This window comes from Macadamia integrifolia, chromosome 13, assembly GCF_013358625.1.
Source record: "Macadamia integrifolia cultivar HAES 741 chromosome 13, SCU_Mint_v3, whole genome shotgun sequence".
Classification (NCBI taxonomy): Eukaryota; Viridiplantae; Streptophyta; class Magnoliopsida; order Proteales; family Proteaceae; genus Macadamia; species Macadamia integrifolia.
The window spans coordinates 18,906,630-18,929,397 of record NC_056569.1 but is presented as its reverse complement, the minus strand read 5'-3'; the positions used below and the strand labels follow the sequence as shown (position 1 = coordinate 18,929,397).

The following is a 22,768-nucleotide window of genomic DNA, read 5'->3' as shown; positions in this document are numbered from 1 at the left end:
CATCCAAGCGAACGAGATATTAGCAAGATCTCACCAAGATCTTAAACCATGCTTACTCTCTAGGGTTCCAAAGTAAGAGAGCAGATCAGGATGGGTTCAAAATTGACTCTCAAAACTTTCTCGCACGCAGCAGCTATGGAAGATAATTGGAGAAGGGAGAAAGAAGAAAGGAGAAGCTGGTAGTGGAATCAGAGTACCATTGATCAGTCATTCCAACCATGGATTGAACTGAACGTACAACACTTGAGAAAGACCTTCTTTGTCGCCTACCTATAGCTCTAACAGTGAGATAGAAGTCCTAACTTATAGCAAGAGTAGTGCTAAGCAAATGCCTGCATTGATTGACTTCAGCAGGTTAATTTACCCTGATGACATGACTACAGTTGGGAGAGGTCTATAGATACCTCTCCTCTATGTTCACTTGACATTAGAGTTAAAGAAGAAATTACATAAATGCCCCCTTACAAGTTAGCATGCACATGAGGGCCTATTTCCCAATCTATTTACTGTTATACCCTCACAACATGGACTTCTAACAGTGATATCTATGCTCCAGCTTGAGTGGGGCATTAAGTTATTAATATTTCAATGTCAAATTATCAATGTTTTATCTAACACAGGTGTAAGGGCAATAGTGTCTTTCACTTTCTTTTCTTATGGATTATTTTATGTTTTTAGGTGAAGGAAAGGTATGCAATTTTCCCTTTTATTGCTTAGTAATTAATAATATTCGCTACTGTCAATAGGGAATACAAACAAGCTTATCGACAGTTTATTTTCTCCACACCTTTCTCTCTCGCGCGGTTCTTCTTTTCCCATTAATTTTTCTTCTCTTTCTTCTTCTTTTTCTCTTGCATACTGCTGGTTATTTGCTTGACAATGTTAGAAATAGTTGAGTAATTTAAACTAACCAAATATAGATAGAAAGAAGACAGACAAGTTTCCGTGTCTGCTAACAATGTTGGAGATAGCACTCGATGAATTTGAATGATAAAATCATCTAGAGGGTGAGAAAATTACTCATCCCCAACTATAATGATGATGATACCCAAAAGAGAAAAGGTAAAAATGTCACTAATAGTAGTAACGATACCTAATTGATAACTCTCCTTTCATATTGAGGGAAATGCAAGGTCACACATTAAATTAGTCTGGCAGCCACGCACAGATAGAATCCTACCCCTTTATGAGCGTGTGACCTGCCGTACTCTAGGATCCTAGCTATACATGGTCACCATGCACATTAATTTCTCTCCATTTGAGGTCAATGAAGAGCCCCTTCCATTTCTTATATTCCCAATCCCTATATTTTAGCTCCAATATAGCGTTTGGTTTTAACAAACCTCTAGATTCTGAGGGGTCAGTATAGCTACTCGACTGGAGCACAACTCCAAGAAAACAACCTGAAAAAAAATTTTGAATATTAGCTGCCTTGACAATTTGGAAAGATGAACAAAAATGGATAAAACATTTTAAAGCAGGCACCTGACCTGCCAAATGATCCATCCATTAATCAAACGTTAATGAGTTTCAAAAGGGAAGCACCTGTGGTTTCAAGTAACCGATAATGGCCTGAACTTCTCTGCAGGATTCCTGAAATTGCATGAGCAAGTTAACGATCAATAACAGCCACTCTCACATATCTTCTTTGTGGTTCAACATCATTTATTTTAATATTTAAATAATCAATTAATTCTGCAGTCTCCATTCAGGTTGCTGAAAATATCTCCAAATAACACCAAACATAATAATAAATTCCATATTCCCCCCAAAAACGGAAAACTTACACAAAAAGCCGCTTTTCAATTTCTAGCATTAGTATCCAGTAGATAACATGGCGGGTTCATTAATAGAATTCCCCCAATAAAAATCATGGAGAATCACAGACACGTTTCATGAGGATTGGTCTTGGATTCATGAAACATTCATCTAATAATGACAAGCCGTTGATGTTCCAAATTTAATTAGCAGCAACAAGTGACAATTTTTACACAGTAAAAAGAAAAATAAGTGAATGTACTCTTCATTTCAGCCCAATAGGGCATTACAATCTTGACAATACAAATACAAATTATGAACTAGGATAACAAGCCATGTTACAAAATAAAAGGAGGGTTCAACCATTATCATCCATAGAATCAATAATAAATCAATTGTCTCAAACCCAATTCAAAAATTGAAAATTTGGATTTGGAAAGCCTGCAGAAATTCACGGGATTCAATTTTGCAAGCTTAAAGGATTCAACAGAAAAATTAAACAACCAAACCTTTCAACGTTTCAGGAATCAGGTGGAAGTGAAAACAAGTGTATTGCATTTTCTCAACTGGAATGATAGAGAACAATTGCACATTTCTACTAAGCATTGGGTTTTACAGACTGAAGAGTTCTTCATTCCACGGGCCACAGGATGGAACCTCATCTTATCTATCTCTAAATATAGTGAAAGCAAGCACACAAGGAGAGACTGAAATAGAGATTTTGAGCATTTACCGTTCATTCAGTCGGTGAGTCCATTGAACGTATACTTCAAACTTCACCAACTGAAATATTTTTGTAGAACATAGTAACGGAGGATAGCAGAAAAAGAAAGAAATCCGAATTACCAGGGAAACATGAGCAGTTCCAACCAAGTAGACATCGCAGGAACCACCTTCAGCCGAAGATTCGCACTCCAACATTACGCAACCCTTGGCGAGCTCTTCCGGAAGAACTTTCTTCCCTTGTACCTCCATTGCAGTGGATTCGGGAGCTTGAGATTCAATTGGTGCAGGAAGATCATCTCTTATAGCGTCATCGACAGAAGCAATCTTTCTAGATGAGGTTTCAAAATAGGGTTGAGGGTTCTGTGATAATTCTGAGATAGAATTCAGTGCCTCCCTTTCATCGACGGAGATCTCGGGAAGGTTCATTTTTTTAACATGGACGAAATCTTCTGGAAGAGATGCGTCGGAATCTGGGACACCCGCAGTTGCGTCTGGTTCCATTGTGGCGATGAATTGCTGGAATTCCCAGCTGCGACCGCCGGAGAGGGAGAATATAGAAGACCACGGGTTTTGCGTGATGTCCCTGTACGAGTACGCGTGCTTGTCAGAGGTGCGAAAAGTGCCGGTGAAAAATCCGGTTGTCGGATTCCGACTTGGAGACTTCAGCGGAAGCGGTGAGCTTCGGGCAGGTTGACTAGGCGAGTCAAACGAATCGCTACTGAATCCGTTTCTTTAGTCTTGTCCGTAACAATCCATTTACTTTTGTCAAAGAGTCACATGGTCAAGTTAATTATGTATCATTCTTCGGTTTTTTTTTTTTTACTTCGATAATTAGGCCTGAGGAAAGTTGACCTCATAACTTACTAATTTTGAAGTGTTGTTTTTACCGAATGAGAAATTTAACTGCGGAGCTTTAATGGGATCTGGTAAGTTCTTCCTATTGCCATTTCATTGTACACCACCATTGATGTCACATATCACCATGTCATAAATAGTCTCCGGACGAAGGAGAACCTTTTCTCTGATTGTGTAACCTATTTCTTGGACAGTGTTGGCTTAGAGCCTATACCTTTGGGAGCTTTTCTTTACATTGATGTCAATATGAGGAAAAAAAACTTTGTCTAAGAGTATGGCCTTAGCTAAGTCAGCAGTGCTCTTATGTGTCTATCTCTCTCCTCCCTTTGTGAAAATACATCCTTGACTTTTATTTAAGAGAGATAAACTAGCACTCGTGGATAGAGAACCACTTCTGTACAGATATATACCATTGCCAGATTGGAGAGAGCAAAAATTATGAATAGATGGATCCAAATACCAATTTTCAACCTAGATAAAATTGATCATCTAACAAAATTATGCTTGAAAAATCTATTGGAAAATAATGAAGAAATTAGAAAAAAAAAATGAGAGAGGAAGATACATTAATTTATCACATTAGTGTTAGATACCAGAAGGACGAAAACAATGGAGAAGAGAAGCAATGTGATTTTCTAGGTTTGAAATGGGTTTTTCTCTTTATGGTCGCCTGGCCAATTGGCCCTAGCCCTGTGGTTATTTATCCTTCGGTTTCTCATGGTGGCCGAAGCAATGGAGGATTGGGGGCTGCTATAGTGGTTGGAGGTGAGAAGGTGGATGTTTCTTTGAAGGAGACGTGTGAGGATATTTCAAGGAGCAAAATTTCAAAGCACGACCGAGTCTCTCTACACCAAAAAGGAGAATGTAAAACTGTAAGGGAGAAGGATAAAAAGGACCATGCAACTTCTGGAGTTCCTTTTGTTTCTTTAAACAAGGATGGACTTGATCTTCACTACATTGCTCCAGTGACAATGAATAGACAAAGAGTGGTCGATTGCCCAATTGAGGTTGTACGTTCGAGGATAGATAAAGAGATGGGAGGCAACTTTGGTGGGTCACTTCATTAGGAGAAGACCCCCTTTCCTTTACACTAAAGAGGTGTTGTTAAATCAATGGAAGATTTCTAGTACAAGTAGACATTAATGTTATGGATTGTGGAATGTTTATCTTTCGCTTCAATATGTTGGAGGATAGAGAGAAGGTTTTGGAGGGAGGGCCATGGTATGTTCAACATAAGCCATTGATCTTGCTTTCATTGAGTAAGGGTGCTTCTTTGGGTTGAATAAACATGAATTCCATCCTGTTTGAGTGAGTCTACCAAATCTACCTTTTCAATTTTGGCTGGCCAATGCATTGAGTGCTATAGGGAGTGTCATTGGATGCTCGATTGCTACTGACAAGAGGACCAAGACTATGGAGAGATTGTCATTTGCATGTATGTGTGTAGAATGTCAATGCACAATATGATATGCCAAGTTCAATAGCCATACAAGGTGAAGAAGGAAGAGTTTTTAGTCAACAAATTCGGTATCATTGGAAACCTCCTCGATGCGAGAATTGTTCGATCTTTGGGCACTCTAGGAGAAACTGTGTTGCCTAATCAGAAAAATCAACCAACTTGGAAAATGAAGGAAATTTTAGTACCAAAGGTGGGCGAGGATGCTAGCTTTCTCACAACTAAAAGGAGGAGGTCTGAGAGGGTTGGTGGAGGATAAGTTGTGTGTGTGTGGAGTTAACGTCCTCGTTGTCACATGTATAGTGTTGCAAACTGCAGTAAAAAGTTCATTATATTGAGTAAGATAGCATAGATATATTTTCGACTAGTATGGTTTGTTTCATGTATTTAATCCGATATGATAGTGATACACATAATCATCCACATATGAGTACACTACCATATATAATGGAGCATGGTATGCCATATTAAAGATTACATTTGGCTTGCTATACCAATCCAACAATCTACAATTCACCTGCAATTTGATGCTTAATATGATTGTTGTTATTTAAGCCGCCATATCATTACAGGGCCATATTAAAGATTTTGTATATTGGAAAATGTTTGGAAATGATGTGTTTATGCTTTGGGTTTCCTTCCTTGTTTCACAGACACGCACACAAAAAAAAAAAAAAAAAAAAGTTTCCTGCCTTGTGGATATTGAATAAATATAAATAAAATGTTTATTTGGAAATATGAGCAGACGTGAATAGATTTAATTTAGTATTTCCCTGGGAATCATAAATTTGGAATTTTATCATCAGAATGAAATTGTGTTAATAGTGTTTAAACATTTTCAAATAATGATTTTGTGCCAGGAATATGATTTTATAGTTTACTGAGAGAAATACAGTTTTATGGGTTGCGAATTGGTTACTTGTTGTGCTGGTGTGCTCATCCCTATTAGTATTGAATTTTAACAATTTGAGAACTATATGGTCAGGCCTCTTGAATCGGTTACTTATTGTGCTGGTGTGCTCATCCCTATTAGTATTGAATTTTAACAATTTAAGGACTATGTGGTTAGGCCTCTCGAAATTGTGTTAATAATGTTTCAACATCTTCAAACAAAGATTTTGTATCAATAATACGATTTTATAGTTTACTAATAGAAATGCAATTTTATGGCTTGTGACTTGGTAATTTGTTGATTGGGTTGTGCTCATCTCTATTATTACTGAATTTTTACAATTTGAGAACCATAACCCTTGAAGTGCAATGGTTAGGCATCTTGGAGTGGAGTTTATGTGGAGACTTCGTGGGAGATGTTGTGGTGGAAATGTGAAATTTGGGAGAAAACTTTTGGTGAAACATTTGAATGTATTATAATATTGTATTCCATGGATGACTATATATACCTAAACTAGCACCAGACAAATTTGTTGAATCCCGGATAATGATGTGGATGGTTTATTCAAATTATGTGCTTTCCGCAATTGTCTTGTTTAGTGCATAACATTTGGGGTGTAACACGTAGAGAGTGGACTAGGTCCTCGTATGAGAATCATTATCGTACGGGTCTGATCCACACAGATAGAATCCAACCAAAGACAAACTTTGAGATGGATTCCATTGTGCATATCAGACCGTACAAGAATCATTCTCGTACAAGGACCTGATCCACAGTCTAACAAGTAGGGACCTTGAGAGAACTATAACTATTAGGAATAGCCTCGTCAATAGGCATGCTTCCATATTTATTAGGCATTGAATTAGTTCTCATTGCAATTGAAGGAGCAGACTTGCAATCTATTTCATTATGCCGAGAGACCTCGCAATTCATACAACTTAGGGAAGACCTTTGGTTCCGCATCAATGCGTCAAACGCCTTTCGCTTATCGTGGTCCTTGTTAGTAACCAAACCTACAGAGGAAACACTATTTGCGCACTTCAGATGTGAGTGCTTGCCCATGGGATCCATTTATGAAGTACATGCGATGATGTGCATGTGTGGGTAGGTCGACCCTGCACGCAATGCCTTACCTATTACAACCATTTTGATGCTCGTGGCTTGTCATGATGCCGTGTTAGGAGTTATGACACAAAGGGTGAGGCACACCACCCCTCCTCAAGGTAGCGCTTGAGCTTGTCATGGTTTTCCAAAAAGAGACAAACCCTTTTTTGTCATACTGAAGAATGATGGTACATCACGAGGCAAGTAACTGCTACTCTACACACAATCATGGCCACCTCCAACACCACAAAGAGCCATCATCAGGCCCCAAGTACGCTCATGTGTGCCAACCCATGTACAATGGCTGTGCAAACAAAATTGCCTTGACAACATTACCCTCCCACAGAAAAATCCAATTTCCTTTAAATCCCAATTCAAAGTGTAAAATCCCTTTCACTTTCCCTCATTTTCACCAAACGAAGCCTGAAGCCTGAAGCCTGAAGCCTCACGCTGCAGCATCGGACTTCCTACCCACACAAACAGCAGGTGACTATTTTTCCGGTTCACGGTCACACAAAGAACCGTTTTAACACTTTACGCGCATTGTCTAGATAGGAAGACATTGTCGGCAGCCAACGGCCAAGTCCGCCTGCAAATCAAATGTGCGGGTCCAAAGTGAAAAATTTAAGCTCGCTTTTCGGTTCCGCACTTAAAAAATCATCCAAGAAATCCATCCCTAGCTCAGGAACCACTTATAGTTCCGAAATAGTGGACAAGCCACCGAAGGGATTGCTTAAGGTATCATCCAAAGCAGCATGCCGCTCGAAGAAATCCGCTTTGAATACTTCGAGCAAATTGGCGCTGGACACACTGTCAGCGGAGTCGCAGTCGGTTAATTCTGGTGAATATTTTTTATTGGTTTTGTTGATTTTTTTTCTTCTTCTGGTTGAGAAGTATTTAGGTGATAAATTATCTTCTTATTTTTCTTGTAGTGGATTTCAAGAAGCTGCTATCTGTGGAGATATCTTCTTTGTTATGTGGTAGGTTTTTCTTATGCAATTTATTGCTTTGTCAACCATATCAGTATATATATTTTTCTTACACTTCATTCAGTTATATTGTCAAACATCTCATGCATGTTTCTTTTGTTATTATTGACTAAATTATTTTCTGCATGATTACCCCCCGTTGTGTTTATAAATGTATACCTTTTCGTTCGTAGGAAGTACGGTTACACAGTCATCCAACTCCTTGGTGCTGTCTGCGCCTGATGAAACAGAATCCTTGGAGAAAGTGTTAGATATACCATGGATTTCAAATATATCTAATGCCAGTGTGTCATCTCGACGTAAAGAAATTTCACGTCATAGGAAACAAAGATGGATTTTCAAGAACAGCCAGACTCGTCGCTTTAATCGGTTAGTAAAAATGTGTGCAGAAAAACTGGGAACTGATGCAACACTCGAGGTATTTGGAAAACTGGGACGGGAAACTGGTGTCAAAGAATACAAAGCATTGATGGAACATTGTATTCAGAAGGCCAGGGACAGCGAAGATGATGAAGTTTCATTGCATGAGATTCATAAGGCTTTTCAACTCTTTCGAACAATGAGAGAACAGGGTTTCCAAATAGAAGAAAATATTTATGGTCCATTTCTAATGTATTTAATTGACATGGGAATGGTGGAAGAATTCCATTTTTTCAGTAGAATCATCCGAGATGAGAACCCTTACTCAATTTCAAGACTGGGTTACTATGAAATGTTGCTTTGGATTAGGGTTGATGATGAGAGTAAAGTTCAGGAGCTATGCAATTTTGTTGGACTTGATAATGAGGGTGACAGATATAGCTTAGCAGGTATGAGATTGGTACCACAAAGGCACTCCTTTCTTTAATTTATAGTGCAAGAATTGTAGCCATTAGTTTCCTTTCATTTGTGTTCATTAGACTCTAAGTGTTCCAGTTACAGCCGAAGACAGTCCCATTGTTGACCTATGTAGACTTGAAAGAATAGATTGGTAAATATTGTACTTATGAGAGAAAATGAATGATTAATGTAGTGAATTCATATGGAAAATGATTGATTTATTGTTGTGAATTCTTATACCTATAGGCATTATCCCATATTGCAAAAAATTACTCCTAATTTTATTGTTGAAAAACATACTCAAATTGGCATTGGTACTTTGGTTTAGTACCTAGGTTGGCAGTGTACGCCATACCTTGCCTGTATATTTCTCAAAGATAGCCTATGTTACACATGATTTAGTTACTATAACATTCCAAATATAAAGAAACCAATTAAAATATGTGGTTACAAATGACAGATGGAGAAAAGTTGCTTAATGTTATTAAATTTTAGAATTTACCAAAGGAGCAAGTGTATAGTCATTGACATTGACTCCAAAAATCACAAGTTCACAATTCAAATGAAATCCCAAAGGTGCAAAGATCCTCTGCCCCTTCCTCCTAGTCTCCTACTCTATGTCAAAACCAGTAAGAGGTCCGCCGATGAGGAAGTTTGCTGCTGCTGATGAAAGTGTACTTCCGACTCGATCACAAATGATGGCCATGTCGGAAGAAATGCTTAAAGTTAAACACATCAGCCTGGTAGGTTGCATCATCAACATACACTAGGTACCCCAACCTTGGATATAGATCATCGGTCAGGAAGATGATGCCAACGTGCCTCTACTGTGAACACTGCTTAGTGTATCAGACTCATAGGGCTGCTGGTGGGGGCCTAGGTAGGAGAAGATGTTATCAATGAAAGATGCCACACCCTGTGACTAATCATCATGGGTAGTGCGGAATGAAGACGATGAAGAGCCATACTAAGGAAATCCACCATACGGTCCATACCGGATGCTGGATGTGTCTGTGGGAAATGATGGAGGGAGCCCATAGACACTCTGCCGCATCCCCAACAAGGAGGGAGCCCAATTTATGATTGACTTCAGGCCCATCTCCCTCTGCAATCTCCTCTACAAATTCATTGCTAAGATCCTCTCCAATCATATCCAAAAGGTCATCGATTCTCGTGTCAATCCAAATCAATTTGCCTTCATAGCTGGGAGAAGTATTTTTGATAATATCATCCTTTGCCATGAGATAGTCAGAGGCTTCAATCGTAAAGCCCATTCCCTTGTCCTTCTTAAGATTGACATTCATAAGGCTTTTGACTCTATCCGATGGGGGTTCGTCTCCAAAGTCCTTCCCCCCTCATTTGTCCACTGGATTCTTTCTTCCATCTCCACCCCCGCTTCTCTATCCTCCTCAATGGCAGCCCTGCGGGCTACTTCTCCTCCGCAGTCGACATCAGACAGGGGTGTCCCCTCTCCCCCTTCCTCTTCTGTCTGGCCCTCGAAGTTCTCTCCCGCTCGATCCAATCCTCCACTGATCAACACCTCATTTTCCCCATCCCCAAATGTAAAGCCCTCAGGCTTACCCACCTCGCTTTTGCGGATGATCTCATAATCTTCTCTAAGGCTGACCTTGATGCAGTTGGGCAATGGAAGGGATCTCTTTGATTTGAGATTTTCTTATTTACTTTCATTTTTTAGGTTTAGAAATTAGTTTGTGGTATTTTATTTAGCTTGGATTTTATTTCAGTTGCTATTTAGGATCAGTTTCCATTTTTAATTAGCTTCCAATGTTATGTCATTATTTTCTTTAAATAGCCATGTAATGGAGAAGAACTCAGATTTGAATGAATTTGAGAATTATGTTTTGGTTAGAAACGATGGCTGCCATGGGTGGTTTCCCTCTCTCGTTTCTGAACTGTTCCTTATTTCGTCTTGTTCTTTTTCGCCTGTTCTTCTTTTCCTTCTTTTCATTCTTCTTCTTGCTGGTTCTCTCTCCCAGCCCCTGTTCTGGGCGACAGTTGCAGCCCTACTGAGGTGCTTCGAGCTCCTTTGTGTGTGAGTTGTTTGGTTCAAGCTTTTGGTCGAAGGAAGCCCTCCCCAAGGCGACCCTAACCCTTGAATGTTAGGGATGAAAGTGACTCTTGCTATGAGAACTTACAAGGGATCATCGCTGGTTCTGCAGGTCACCGCCAGTAGCAGGTTTGTATCACAGGTTCTCAGTTGTTGCTTCACCTTTGGGTAGACTGCTATTGATCGTCATACCTTCAGAAGGGCAGATTGTTCGACTGAAATCTGGAAGTGATTCGAGCTGCGGTGACATAGCTCTCCATCTCAAGCTTTCTCCTCTTGCCGCGGGTTTCCTAGTTCTATCGTAACCTAAGGTGGAGGAAAGACTGGTTTCCTAAAATTACAACTAAGGACAGTAATTTATAATTACAAGAAAGGCCCTTGTTCAGGAAATTGTATTCTAGGAATTCCTCCTTTAGGAATTCCAGAATACCCCCTCTTTTACTTTTCTATTTCGGTTTGACCCTACTATTTATTTTTCTCTCTTTTAAGTGCTTGAATATTCCTGAATTTGCAAGATTGCCCCTCAACCTTTAAATTGAGATATTTTATCATTCGTGTGGGCCCTAAGCGATCTGATTTCAATCTTTTGGAACTCGGATCCGCATTAGACCTGGCCTCCATCACCAACATCATGGTTTCCCTCCACCTATTCGAGTCCCTTTCGGGTTTGAAAATCAACCTCCTCAAATCCAACCTTTTTCTTTCGGGTTTTTCCGAGCTCCTTCCCATCTATGGTTTCTCTTTGGGAATCCTCCCTGTCAAAGACCTCGGGCTCCTGCTTCTTTCCTCTCGGCTCTCTCCCCACCATTGCTCTCCCATCCTGGAGTCCATCAGGAAAAGGCTTAAGCTTTGGAAGGGCAAGCTTCTTTGTTATGCTAGTCGCCTTGTCCTTATCTAATATGTTCTCCAATCCCTCAACCTCTTCTGGTTCGGAATCTTGTCTTCCGTCTTCCACCTCCAAAGCCATAGATTTTCTCCTTTGTGCCTTCCTTTGGAAAGGCATTGATGCCACCAGATTCCTTCACCCTATGAGCTAGTCTAAGGTTTGTCGGCCTAAGGCTGAAGGTGGCTTGGGCCTCTGCAAAATCAAGTATGTCAACTCCGCTGCTATCCTTAAGCTTATCTGGAAGATTGTCTCCAAGCAGTGAAGGATCTCCTGGGTTTATTCTATTCCCCTCAAATCTGATTCCCTGTGGACTGCCCCCTTTAGCCTGATGCTTCGTGGATCTGGGCTGCATCCTCAACTCTAGACCCCTTGCCCTCCTTGCCATATCCTGTTCTATTGGCAATGGCTCCTCCACCTCGCTTTGGCCTGACCCGTGGCACCTTGCGGGTATCCTCCTTCACCTGGTCACTCCTAGAATCATCTCCTCCCCTGGCTCCACCAGATCTGCCACTGTAGCATCCATCCTCTCCCACTTTGGCTGGTCCCCTCCGTTTCTCCCTCCCCCTAGCCAATCTCTGGTTCTCCCTTCCTCCCATCCCCCTTGGACATAGGGGATTGCATGATACTGTCAATTGGGTCCCCCCCTCCTCGGCCTTTTCTCCTTTACCTCTACCAGGAACTTTCTCTGCTCCAAAGACCCTTTTATTCCTTGGCGCAATGTTGTATGGTTTAAAGGGCACATCCCTCATCATAGCTTCACCGCCTGGCAAGCCCTCTCCTTCTGCCTCCCTATGCAGTTTTTCCTTAACTACCGCCACATTCAGGTTTTTACTTCCTGCTATTTGTGTTGGAATGGTACTGAAGATGTTAATCATATTTTCTTCTCCTGCCCCTTCTCTACTTCCATCTGGAAGAAGGTTCTCCGTTCATGTTGGCCCACCACCCTTCCCATCCTCCCCCTTCCCCTTCCCCGTGAATGGATTTTGGTAGACATGACCTATAGTGGCTCCTCCATTTGTGACATAGTCGGCAAACTCGCCTTTTGTGCCACCATCAACCACCTTTGGATGGAACGTAACCTTCGTAGATGGACCCCCAACTCTCGTTCTTTTGAAAGGAATTGAAAAGTCATCTACTTTGACGTTTCTTCTAAGCTTAGATCTTTTCGTCAGCGCCCTGTTTGTGATACCCCAAGGAACAGGCTCATTGTTGTCTCCTGGGTTCTCTCTTGCTCTATCATCTCCCCCCAATTGTTGTTTCCCCTAGTTAGCTAGTTTTAGGGCTTTTAGCCCTCCCCCTCTTTCGATGGGTTTGTTCTTCTTGGCCCTCCCCCTTTTGTTTTGCCCTTGTATATTCTTCTTCTTCTTGGTAATGAATTATTTATTCATCAAAAAAAAAAAAAAAACATATTTAAACCTTAATTTTGCAATAAAAGTCACACAAATGGTGTTTTGGATTTGCACCATTGGTTGGTAGCAAACTCTATTATATAACCTTGTGTAATGTTTCCTATTCTATACATTGTTTTAGTACTAGAAGATAGAATAGGCAAGTAAAACAAATAGATTATGTACCATGAATGAAGGAACAAAATATTGCTCAATTTTTTATTTTTATTTATTATTATTATTTTTAATGAAATAGTACAAATTGCGAAGTATAGTTTGTCAAGTTTTAGGCGTAAGAAGGGTATTTTGGCCTTATCGGTTTCTATTTTGTGTTAGGGTTGACTATCGTAGGTTACAGGGGAAGTTCTATACCTGTCCTATTTTTGGAATATATATATTTATCAAAGGTTTAACATGCGACAGACTATTCTGGTCTGATCATAGGTTAGTTCCCCTCTTTTGGGAGTGATTTGTGATCTCGCCTCTCGCGTCTCACCTCTCTTCTCTCTTCAGTCTTCTTTCTTTCTTCTTCTCTTCCCTTTCTTTCCTTGGTTTGGTTGTAGGATTTTGGAATCATAACATGGTATCAGAGCCTTTGTGATAAAACCTAGGGTTTATTATACATTCCTCTCTGTTGACTTCCTTCTTCTGCTGAACCTCTCTGGTGTGCAGCCGCCTATTGCTGTGTTTACTATGGCTTAAATCCCATGGAGTGATTGTTCTTGGATCGTGATATGATATTATTGCCCTAATCGATTTTTTTTAGTAGGGTTTTGGTCTAATCGATTTTTAGCAGGTTTTTTTTAATACCCATCGATTTTTGACACGTGGCTCTGGTAACTGTTTCGGTGAAAACTATGGTGGGATTAGGTATTGACAATAGTGCTTTATAATAGAGCCCCCCATTCAATGGTACCATATAGATCTATATAGGTGATTGTTTGCCTCTACATCCGGCTATTAGATCTGCAATCCTTTTTTTTCTACTTTTTTTGGTCCTCATGGCTGAGACCAAAACTACCATGGTTGTTACATCTTCGGACAATGTGAATGTCCAGATTACCTCTATCAAGTTAAACGGGAGTTCGAACTACCTCCTTTAGGCTCAATCTGTGAAGGTTTATCTCATGGCTAAAGGCAAAATTCAATATAATACCTCTGATCCTCAGTCGTCTGATAAGGGATATAATGACTGGATGAATGACAATGCATTACTTTTGATCTGGTTGTAGAATAGTATGGAACCAGATGTCGCTGCCAGTGTCATGTTCCACACTACTGCAAAAGGGTTATGGGATGATTTGAAGGAAACCTACTCCCAAGAGAAGAATATTACTTGTATCTATGATATCTATGAGAAGCTGTTCCAATTTTGCCAATTTGACAAGTCTCTATCAGAATGCTACAGTGCTTTCAAGGGAATGGTTGAAGAACTCAATATCTTCCAACCCTTGACAACATATATTGAAAAGCTCAAAGCTCAAAGCTCAACGTAATGAATTCTTTGTTTCTAAGTTCTTAGCTGGCTTGAATAATGACCTAAAGGCAGTGAAGGGTCACTTGTTGGCGACACCGTCCCTACATTGAATGATACCTACTAACGCCTTCAGCACATCACTTCTTCTACCAAACCTGATCAGTCCACCAAAGACAATTTAGCCTTTCTTGCTAACCGTAGACGTGGTCGAGGTAGTGGGGGAGGCCGTTCTTTTGGTGGATGGGGTTCTAGTGGACAACACTTTGATCGTGGACAGCAATTTGATTGTTCTTCTCGCCAGTGCTCTTACTGTGGGAAGCCCAACCTTACTGTAGAGACTTGTTGGGCAAAGCACGACAAGCCAGAGTGGGCAACCCAGTTAACCAATCATGCAATGTCAGATGATGGTACTGACCTGGTGTCTCCCAATGATACTAAACCAAGGACTTTGTCAGGAGAATCTTCTACTTGTCTACGTGATGATATCAATCAATTACTAAGGCGGTTGCAGACTCTTGAGGCATCCTCTAATACATCTAATGGTGTGTCTACATCCACTGCTACCTTGGCACAAGAAGGTACAACAACCCTTCTTATCACTACTTCTACCCCCTGGATTATTGATTCAGGGGCCTCTGCTCATATGGTAAGTCATCCCTGTTTAAGTCTTTTTCCCGTAGTACCACATCTACATCTGTTGTTTTTGCAAATGGTGCTTCAACCCCTGTTCTAGGTCATGGCACTATCTCACCTACAACCTCACTTAACCTATTCTTTGTGTTACATGTTCCCCAATTTCCATTAAGTCTTCTCTCAGTAAGTCAATTAACAAAGTCCTTAAAATTGCTCCGTAACTTTCTTCTCTTTTTACTACGTTTTTCAGGATCTTCATACGAGGAAGACGATTGGTGGAGGGCGTGAAAAAGATGGTTTATATTATCTCTACTGTGATATTCCTGCTACTTTCGCTGTTGCTACTGCCGTTGGGGATGTGACTCCTTTCCAATGGCACTGTCGTTTAGGTCATTTGTCCTTGGCTAGGCTGCAAATTTTATTTCCTAGTTTTAAGTCTATACCAAAGTTAGAGTGTGAAGCGTGTGAGTTAGGAAAGCATCACCGTGTGTCTTTCCCATCTCGCTCTGTGCTTCGGAGTCCGTCTTTATTTTTCTTAGTTCATTTAGATGTTTAGGGTCCTTGTCGAGTCAGCAATAGGTTTGGGTTTCGATATTTTGTGACTTTTGTTAATGACCACTCTCGTCTTACATGGCTTTACTTGTTAAAGATCAATCTGAATTTTTATGTGTTTTAGACTTTCTATAATGATACAAAAACAAAATTTGGCATTTTAATTAAGGTCTTTCATTCTGATAATGCTTTAGAATATGTACAAAATGTGATTTTTGATTTTTGTGCTGCCCGTGGGTAAGGATTAAAGTATCGGTATCGGTCACCGTATCGGTTGACCAAAATTAAGATACGTATCGGAGGGTATCGTATCGTATCGGAGATACGCTAAAGATACGCACATAAATGGATAGGAAACATTTTTTTATACACTTTTACATAAAAAAATTGTTAAAAAAAGCTATTGATATCATGTATTATGTATAAACACTAAATTGAGGGTATCGCACTAAGAATTCAAGGTTTGTAGTTGTCCTATAAATGTAGAAGCTTTGTTTCCAACCTTGATTTCTACTTTAGTTAGAGAGAAAAATGGCTGGCAGCAACTTTGGAACAAAACCCCTCAAAAAATCGTGTTTTTCTAAAAAATGACCCAACTTGGCCATTATATGACTGAAGCGCACCGTATCGGTATGTATCGACTGATACATACTAATATGTACCGATACACATCGATACGTACCACTACATATCGAAACGTATATTTCACTCGATTTTATTTGTTCTATAGAGTATCAGTATGTATCGGTGAGTATCGGTGGTGTATCAGTGCGTATCGTAGGATACGTATTGATACGAAAGGGTTTTAAAAATTCCATGTATCGTATCGGTAAGGACCGATATGGTACGATACGCACCGATTCTTCAAACCCTGCCTGTGGGATGATACACGAAACTAGCTATTCTTATACCCCTCAACAAAATGGGGTGGCTGAGCGCAAAAATCAGCATCTCCTTGAGGTAGCACGGGCAATTATGTTACATATGCATGTTCTGAAATCTTTTTGGAGTGATGGTGTTTTAATTGCTTGTCATTTAATTAATCACATGCCATCTTCAGTGCTTTCTGATCGATCTTTTTCTATTGTTTTTCCTAACTTGCCCAGTTTTTCGGTTCCTCATGTTTTTGGCTATGTCTATTTTGTTCACAACTTGCATGCTTTGTCTGATAAGTTATCTCCCAGGTCCACTAAATGCATCTTTTTGGGTTACTCCCGTACTCAGAAGGGGTACAGGTGCTATGACTCAGTCACTCACCGGAATTTTGTTAGTGCTGATGTGTCTTTTTTTTGAAGGTATACCTTTTTTTCCTTCCCAGGCATCCTAGTCCGGGACTGAGTGGACTTCTCAAGCTCCACCTCTTATCCCTACACTCATTCTTTTCCCTAATACCCCTAATGCCAACGTCCCACCTCCTCTATAGGTTTATCAGCGCTGGAAGCAGCTTGGAATGCCTAGTGGTGATACTATTACTACAGCCAATTCGCAACCTCCACTACTACCCTCCTCTGGTGAAGCTCTAATCCCTGTTGTCCCGTATGACTTACTAATTCCTCATCGTAAAGGTACATGCACTTGCACAAAAAAATCTTTGGTTGTGTATCCCATTGATAAATTTGTTTCATTGTCTCATCTTCTGTCACTCATCCATGGTCTTACATTATCTCTTTCATGGATGTAGAAATGGATGCTCTTTTGCACTGTGCCACCTGGAGTCTAGTAGATTTACCTCCTGGTAAGGACTTGGTGAATTGTCGCTGGGTTTATACTATTAAGTATCATTCTGATGGCTTTATTGAGCGGCTGAAGGCCTGTCTGGTTGCCAAGGGGTATACGCAGACATATGTGGTTGATTATTTTGAGACATTCTCTCTTGTTGCTAGGTTGAACTCTGTTTGCCTTCTTATTTCTCTTGCTGTTAACTATGATTGGCCGTTGTTTTAGTTGGACATCAAGAATGCTTTTTTATATGGTGATTTGCAAGAAGAAGTGTATGTGGAGCAACCTCCTGGGTATGTTGCTCAGGGGGAGAATAAAGGTATAAGTGTTGTTTACATAAGGCTATCTATGGACTTAAACAGTCCCCTGGGGCATGGTTTAACAAATTTAGTACTACTATGGTAACTTGTGGGTTTTCCCAATGTTATTCTGATCACTCTGTCTTTGTGCGTCGCGGAGATAATAAATTGATTGTCTTAGTGGTTTATGTGGATGATATTAAACTCACTGGTAATGATGAGACAAGAATTTCTGAAGTTAAGAAGTGCTTGCAACAACACTTTCAGACCAAAGACTTGGCCAACTTCACTATTTTCTCAGCATTGAAGTGGTCAGATGCAGGAAGGGGATTAGTTTATCTTAAAGGAAGTATGTGTTGGATCTTTTATCGGATACTGGTATGCTTGCATCCAGACCTGTGGATATCCCTATGGACCCTCACCAGAAATTTGGTGTTAGTGATGGTGAACCTCTCCAGGATGTGCATCAGTATTGGAGTTTAATTGGCAAGTTGATATATCTCACAGTCACACTACTTGACATTTCTTATGCTGTGTGAGTCCTTAGTTAGTTCATACAGTCTCCTCTGAAAGCACATTGGGATGCAGCTATTCGTGTTCTTAAGTATCTAAAGGGTGCTCCTGGTAAAGGGCTGATCTATCGCCCTAATCGGCATATGGATCTGATTGACTACTCTGATGTTGATTGGGCTAGCTCTATTAGTGATCGTAGGTCCACTAGAGGTTATTGTACTTTTGTTAGAGGCAATCTGGTTATATGGCAAAGTAAGAAGTAGACTACCATTGCCCGGTCTAGTGTTGAAGCAGAATACAGAGCTATGGCTCACACCACTGCTGAGTTGATGTGGTTATGGTCGTTACTTTTGGAGTTGGGTTTGCCCATTAACAAGCCTATGAAGATGTACTGTGACAACCAAGCAGTTATGTATATGGCCAATAACCCTGTCTTCCATGAGAGAACCAAACATATTGAAGTGGATTGCCACTTTGTTCGTGATGCTATACTAAAGAAGTTAGTCGAGACACCGTTTGTTCCTTCCTCAGATCAGTTGGCAGACATGTTTACCAAGTCTTTGTTTGCTCCTAGTTTTCGTTGTGGTTGTACCAAGCTGAGCATGGGAGATCTATTTGCTCCAGCTTGAGGGGGAGTGTTAAGTTTTAGGTGTAAGAAGGGTATTTTGGCCTTATCGGTTTCTATTTTGTATTAGGGTTGACTATTGCAGGTTACAGGGGTAGTTCTGTACCTGTCCTATTTTTGGAATATATATATATATATATATCAAAGGTCTAACTTGCGGCAGACTATTCTGGTCTGATCGCAGGTTAGTTCCCCTCTTTTGGGAGTGATCTGTGATCTCGCCTCTCGCCTCTCGCCTCTCTTTAGTTTTCTTTCTTTCTTATTCTCTTTCCTATCTTTCCTTAGTTTGGTTGCAGGATTCTGGAATTGTAACACAGTTAACATAGACACTCAAGTCCCAACAATACAATATTGTTTGCTAAGTGCTATAGGAACTATGATGTGCTGGATTGAGTCTGTCAACAGGTGAGCTTGTAGATCGGCCTCCGGTGTTTGACATATAAAAATTTCGTCACCAACCGACAATTATTTGTCATATTTTGCAGAAAATCATTTATAGGAAAAAGTTCATTTCCCAGATTTGTTGAATATGGCCAGATCTTCACTAGTAAACTGATCTCTTTGGAGTGACGTGGGAACCCCCAACAATGTATTCCAGCAGTTTGAGGATGTGATGTGGCAAAAATCCAAGCAAAGAGTCTTTTTTCCTTCCTTTTCCATAGGTGAAACACATCTAGTAGTTTAAGTGGCTTTGGTTGTATCGTTTCGAAATTCATCAAAATTTGACGAAACCAACTAAATGCCAACTGAAATAATCTCACTTCCAGATTTCGCCCACCAATTCTTTTCGGTAGGGTCGAAATCACCAAAATAATTCAGATTTCGACGGAATCTCACCGAGATTTAGAAATATGCTTACCATTGCATTTATTCGTTGCTCCTCTATGGTGTACCAGTGGTTGATGCCTATTGACTGGATTGGCTTTATATCATTCTGATTGGTATTCAAGGTATGAATGTGAATGGCAGTGACACTCAATATAGTTACCACTGCCTCTTACAGAGAACATCCAAATGAACGAGTCTTTTAATTGTAACTGGTCAAAATCCGGGTCTTGATACATGTTTTGTAAAGTGTTTACGAAAGGAATTTTATTTTATTATTATATTAAATAAATAATATTTTAAAAGTTATTTCAAACTTTTGTGTCTAATCACTGGTCATGATATTCCTATATTAATATGCAAGGGATTATGATTTATGGTGGTGATTTACTTCCATGCCTGTAAGGCCCATTGTGGAGGTTGGTTATGTTTGGGGGTGGGAGGAACCTAATGAAAGTTTTCTACCATTAGGGATTTCATGTTACATTATTGTAGGATTGTCCTTTTATGCAATAAAGATAACTTGTGATTACCCTTTATGGTCAACATTTGGGATTATCACGTCTGTTGGATTGTAATCTCCATCATTGGCTTTTGTTTAAAAGGCTAAGGCTGGAACCCTAATTGCATATCAACACAATAGAACATTGTATTTGGAGAGTAGAGAGAGTCTCTTCATCTTCAAGCTTGGGTTACGACCATTGGAAAAGGAGCAATTGACGGGGGTCATCTCCAATGGTTGCAGTCCTTTGGAGGAACTCACCATCTTGGAACCTTCTCTCTGAGTCATTTGTTTTTGTCATTCGTTTGTTGAGATCCATTTGTTGGAATCTTTTATCCGGCACAGTTCATGGCTGTTTTGCCTCTGTTCAGCCTGCAATCCATCTTCAACCAATTGCCCTCAAAACCCCCAAATCTTAGTTGTAGATGAGATGTACAGGCTCCTAAGTCCTAACAACTTCTTCCACCAAGAATAGTAAGTGGAATGACCAAAACCTGCTTCAAATCAAAGGTATTACACTTCACAGTAGGTATGCATTAAACTACGAAATGGGGACAAGAGTCGATCGAAGCAGTGTTGGTTTCTATAGACTTTTGAACCTTTTTACCCATGGTTGTATTGTTTTGGCAAAACAAAAAGGTACAATCGAGATGACCCAAGATTTCGACCAAAACTTGAAAGTTTCAAGTTTCGGTTGAAATTATGCATGCTAGATTAGTCACTTTACATTTCATTTCAACCAGGGTCGAAACCGACTTATTTTGGTTGGTTCGACTGAAGTGGTCAACTTCTTGAACAACAACAATAGCAACTCATCCTTTTCCTAACTAAATGTGGTCCGCTAAATGGATCTGTGCAATGGTAAAATATTACTAAAAAAGGTAAAAAGAAAGGGACACAACACCACCTCAGTAAAATCCCACCTAAATGGGGCTGCTACATTTATCCTTGCCCTCAAAACAGTTCTATTTGAGGTTATACTAGAATCAAGACCTAAACCACGCATGTCGTTCCTCATTACTTCTCTTTTGTTCATTTTAGGCCTGCCCCTAGCTCTTTTAGATCATACCATCTGAATCTAGCCACTCCTTATTAGTGCATCCCAAAATCTCCGTTGAACATGCCCATGCCGCCTCAAACGAATTTCTCAGAGCTTGTCTTGAATTAGGGCAACTCCCAAATCAGCTCTAATATGGTCATTCCTTTATCCTTCCTAGATTTGCCTCACATATATCTCAACATCCTCATATCTATTACACTTAGCTTATCTATAGTACACTTCTTAACTGCGTAACATTCCGCCCCATGCATCATTGCCAAAAAGTGATGAAGCAGGGAATGTGGGATTTTGAAGGAGATGCCAACATGATGTGGACTAATATGACAGATTGCATAAAAAAGTTGCCAAAGAGGTTTAGGGGTGTCTGAGGGTACTCGGCTAGCCCCTAGAAAGACTTGGTGGTGGGATGAGGAAGTTCAAGCAACCATTAAGCTTAAGAAAATCAGTTTTAAGATTTGGCCGAGGATGAAAGAGGCTGAAGGTCAAAAGAGGTATAAGGCTGCCAGAAATGAGGCAAAAAAGATTGTGGGAAAAGCACAGGAGAAAAATATGAAGACTTGTACAACAATTTACACTAAAGAAGGGGAAAAATGTTTACAAGATAACTAAAATTCGAGACATGACCAACAGAGATTTTGATACTATTCGATGTATCAAGAGCGAAGATGGTAGAGTACATGTAAAGTATGAAGACATTAACAAGAGATGGGTTGAGTATTTTTGTCTTACTAAATAGAGAACACATGGAGGAGTAATGGGAGTAACAAGTCGTAACAGCACGCATCATAGATATGTTCAAAATATATGACTGAGGTTAAAGGTTTCCTGAGAAAGATGAAAGTTGGCAAGACACCAGGCCTAGATAAGTTACCAATTGAAGTGTGGAAGGGTTTGGGAGTGTGTGGGGTTGCCTAGCTAACCAAGTTGTTTAATAAGATTATGAGCACGAGAAAGATGCCTGATGAATGGAGAAGTTTTGTAGTCCCAGTCTTAAAAAATAAAGGCAATATACAGAGCTGCAATAACTATAGAGGCGTAAAACTTATGAGTCATACAATGAAATTGTGGGAGAAGGTCAGGTCATCGAAATCCGTATAAGAGAATTTAGGGTCTCGAGGAACCAATATGCTTTTATGCCTAGGAGATCCATGACAAAAGCGATTTACCTTCTAATGAAGATCATGGAAAAATAAAAAACCTACAAGAAGGATCTTCACATGGTGTTCATCGACCTAGAAAAGGCCTATGTCAATGTCCCTCGAGAGCTAATTTGACATGCATTAGAGAAGAAAGGGGTGTCTAGTATGTATGTGGACATAATCAAAGACATATATGAGAGGATGTTATCTAGTGTGAGATCTGTGGGAGGTCACAGTAGTGAGTTCCCAATTACCATTGGGTTACATTAAGGATCCACTTTAAGTCCCCATCTGTTTATGCTTATCATGGATGATTTAACTAAGAACATTTAAGGAGAGGTTCCATGGTGTATGCTCTTTGCTGATGATATCGTTTTTAGTGGATTAGACAATAGCAAGGATTAATCATAAGTTGGAGTTATGAAGACCTACATTGGAACCAAGGGGCCTTAAGATAAGTAGAACAAAGACGGAATATATGGT

At 40.0% G+C, this 22,768-nt stretch overlaps 2 protein-coding genes across 9 annotated transcripts in view; one reads left to right on the top strand and one right to left on the bottom strand.

The window, feature by feature from the left end:
• LOC122059619 (traB domain-containing protein-like) overlaps positions 1-3,222 on the bottom strand; it is a 68,227-nt gene extending 65,005 nt beyond the window's left edge. For 5 of the 7 annotated variants that reach the window (XR_006134093.1, XR_006134090.1, XR_006134092.1 and 2 more), the window contains exons 1-3: positions 2,605-3,222; positions 1,546-1,593; positions 1,344-1,403 (exon numbers count right to left, since the gene is read on the bottom strand). Coding sequence is in view for 3 of the 7 variants with exons in the window: in XM_042622519.1 (XP_042478453.1) it covers positions 1,344-1,403; positions 1,546-1,593; positions 2,605-2,985 (489 nt within the window). In the remaining 4 variants the exon portion in view is untranslated. The remainder of the gene's footprint in view (positions 1-1,343; positions 1,404-1,545; positions 1,594-2,604) is intronic. The other 2 variants (XM_042622518.1, XM_042622517.1) reach the window with 2 other exon arrangements.
• A 3,806-nt stretch (positions 3,223-7,028) lies between these two features.
• Positions 7,029-22,768, top strand: part of LOC122059973 (pentatricopeptide repeat-containing protein At4g04790, mitochondrial-like) — a 105,281-nt gene continuing 89,541 nt past the window's right edge. For both annotated transcript variants that reach the window (XM_042623083.1, XM_042623082.1), the window contains exons 1-3: positions 7,029-7,632; positions 7,724-7,771; positions 7,954-8,589. In XM_042623083.1, coding sequence (XP_042479017.1) covers positions 7,392-7,632; positions 7,724-7,771; positions 7,954-8,589 — 925 coding nt within the window. In that variant the 5' untranslated portion in view covers positions 7,029-7,391. The remainder of the gene's footprint in view (positions 7,633-7,723; positions 7,772-7,953; positions 8,590-22,768) is intronic.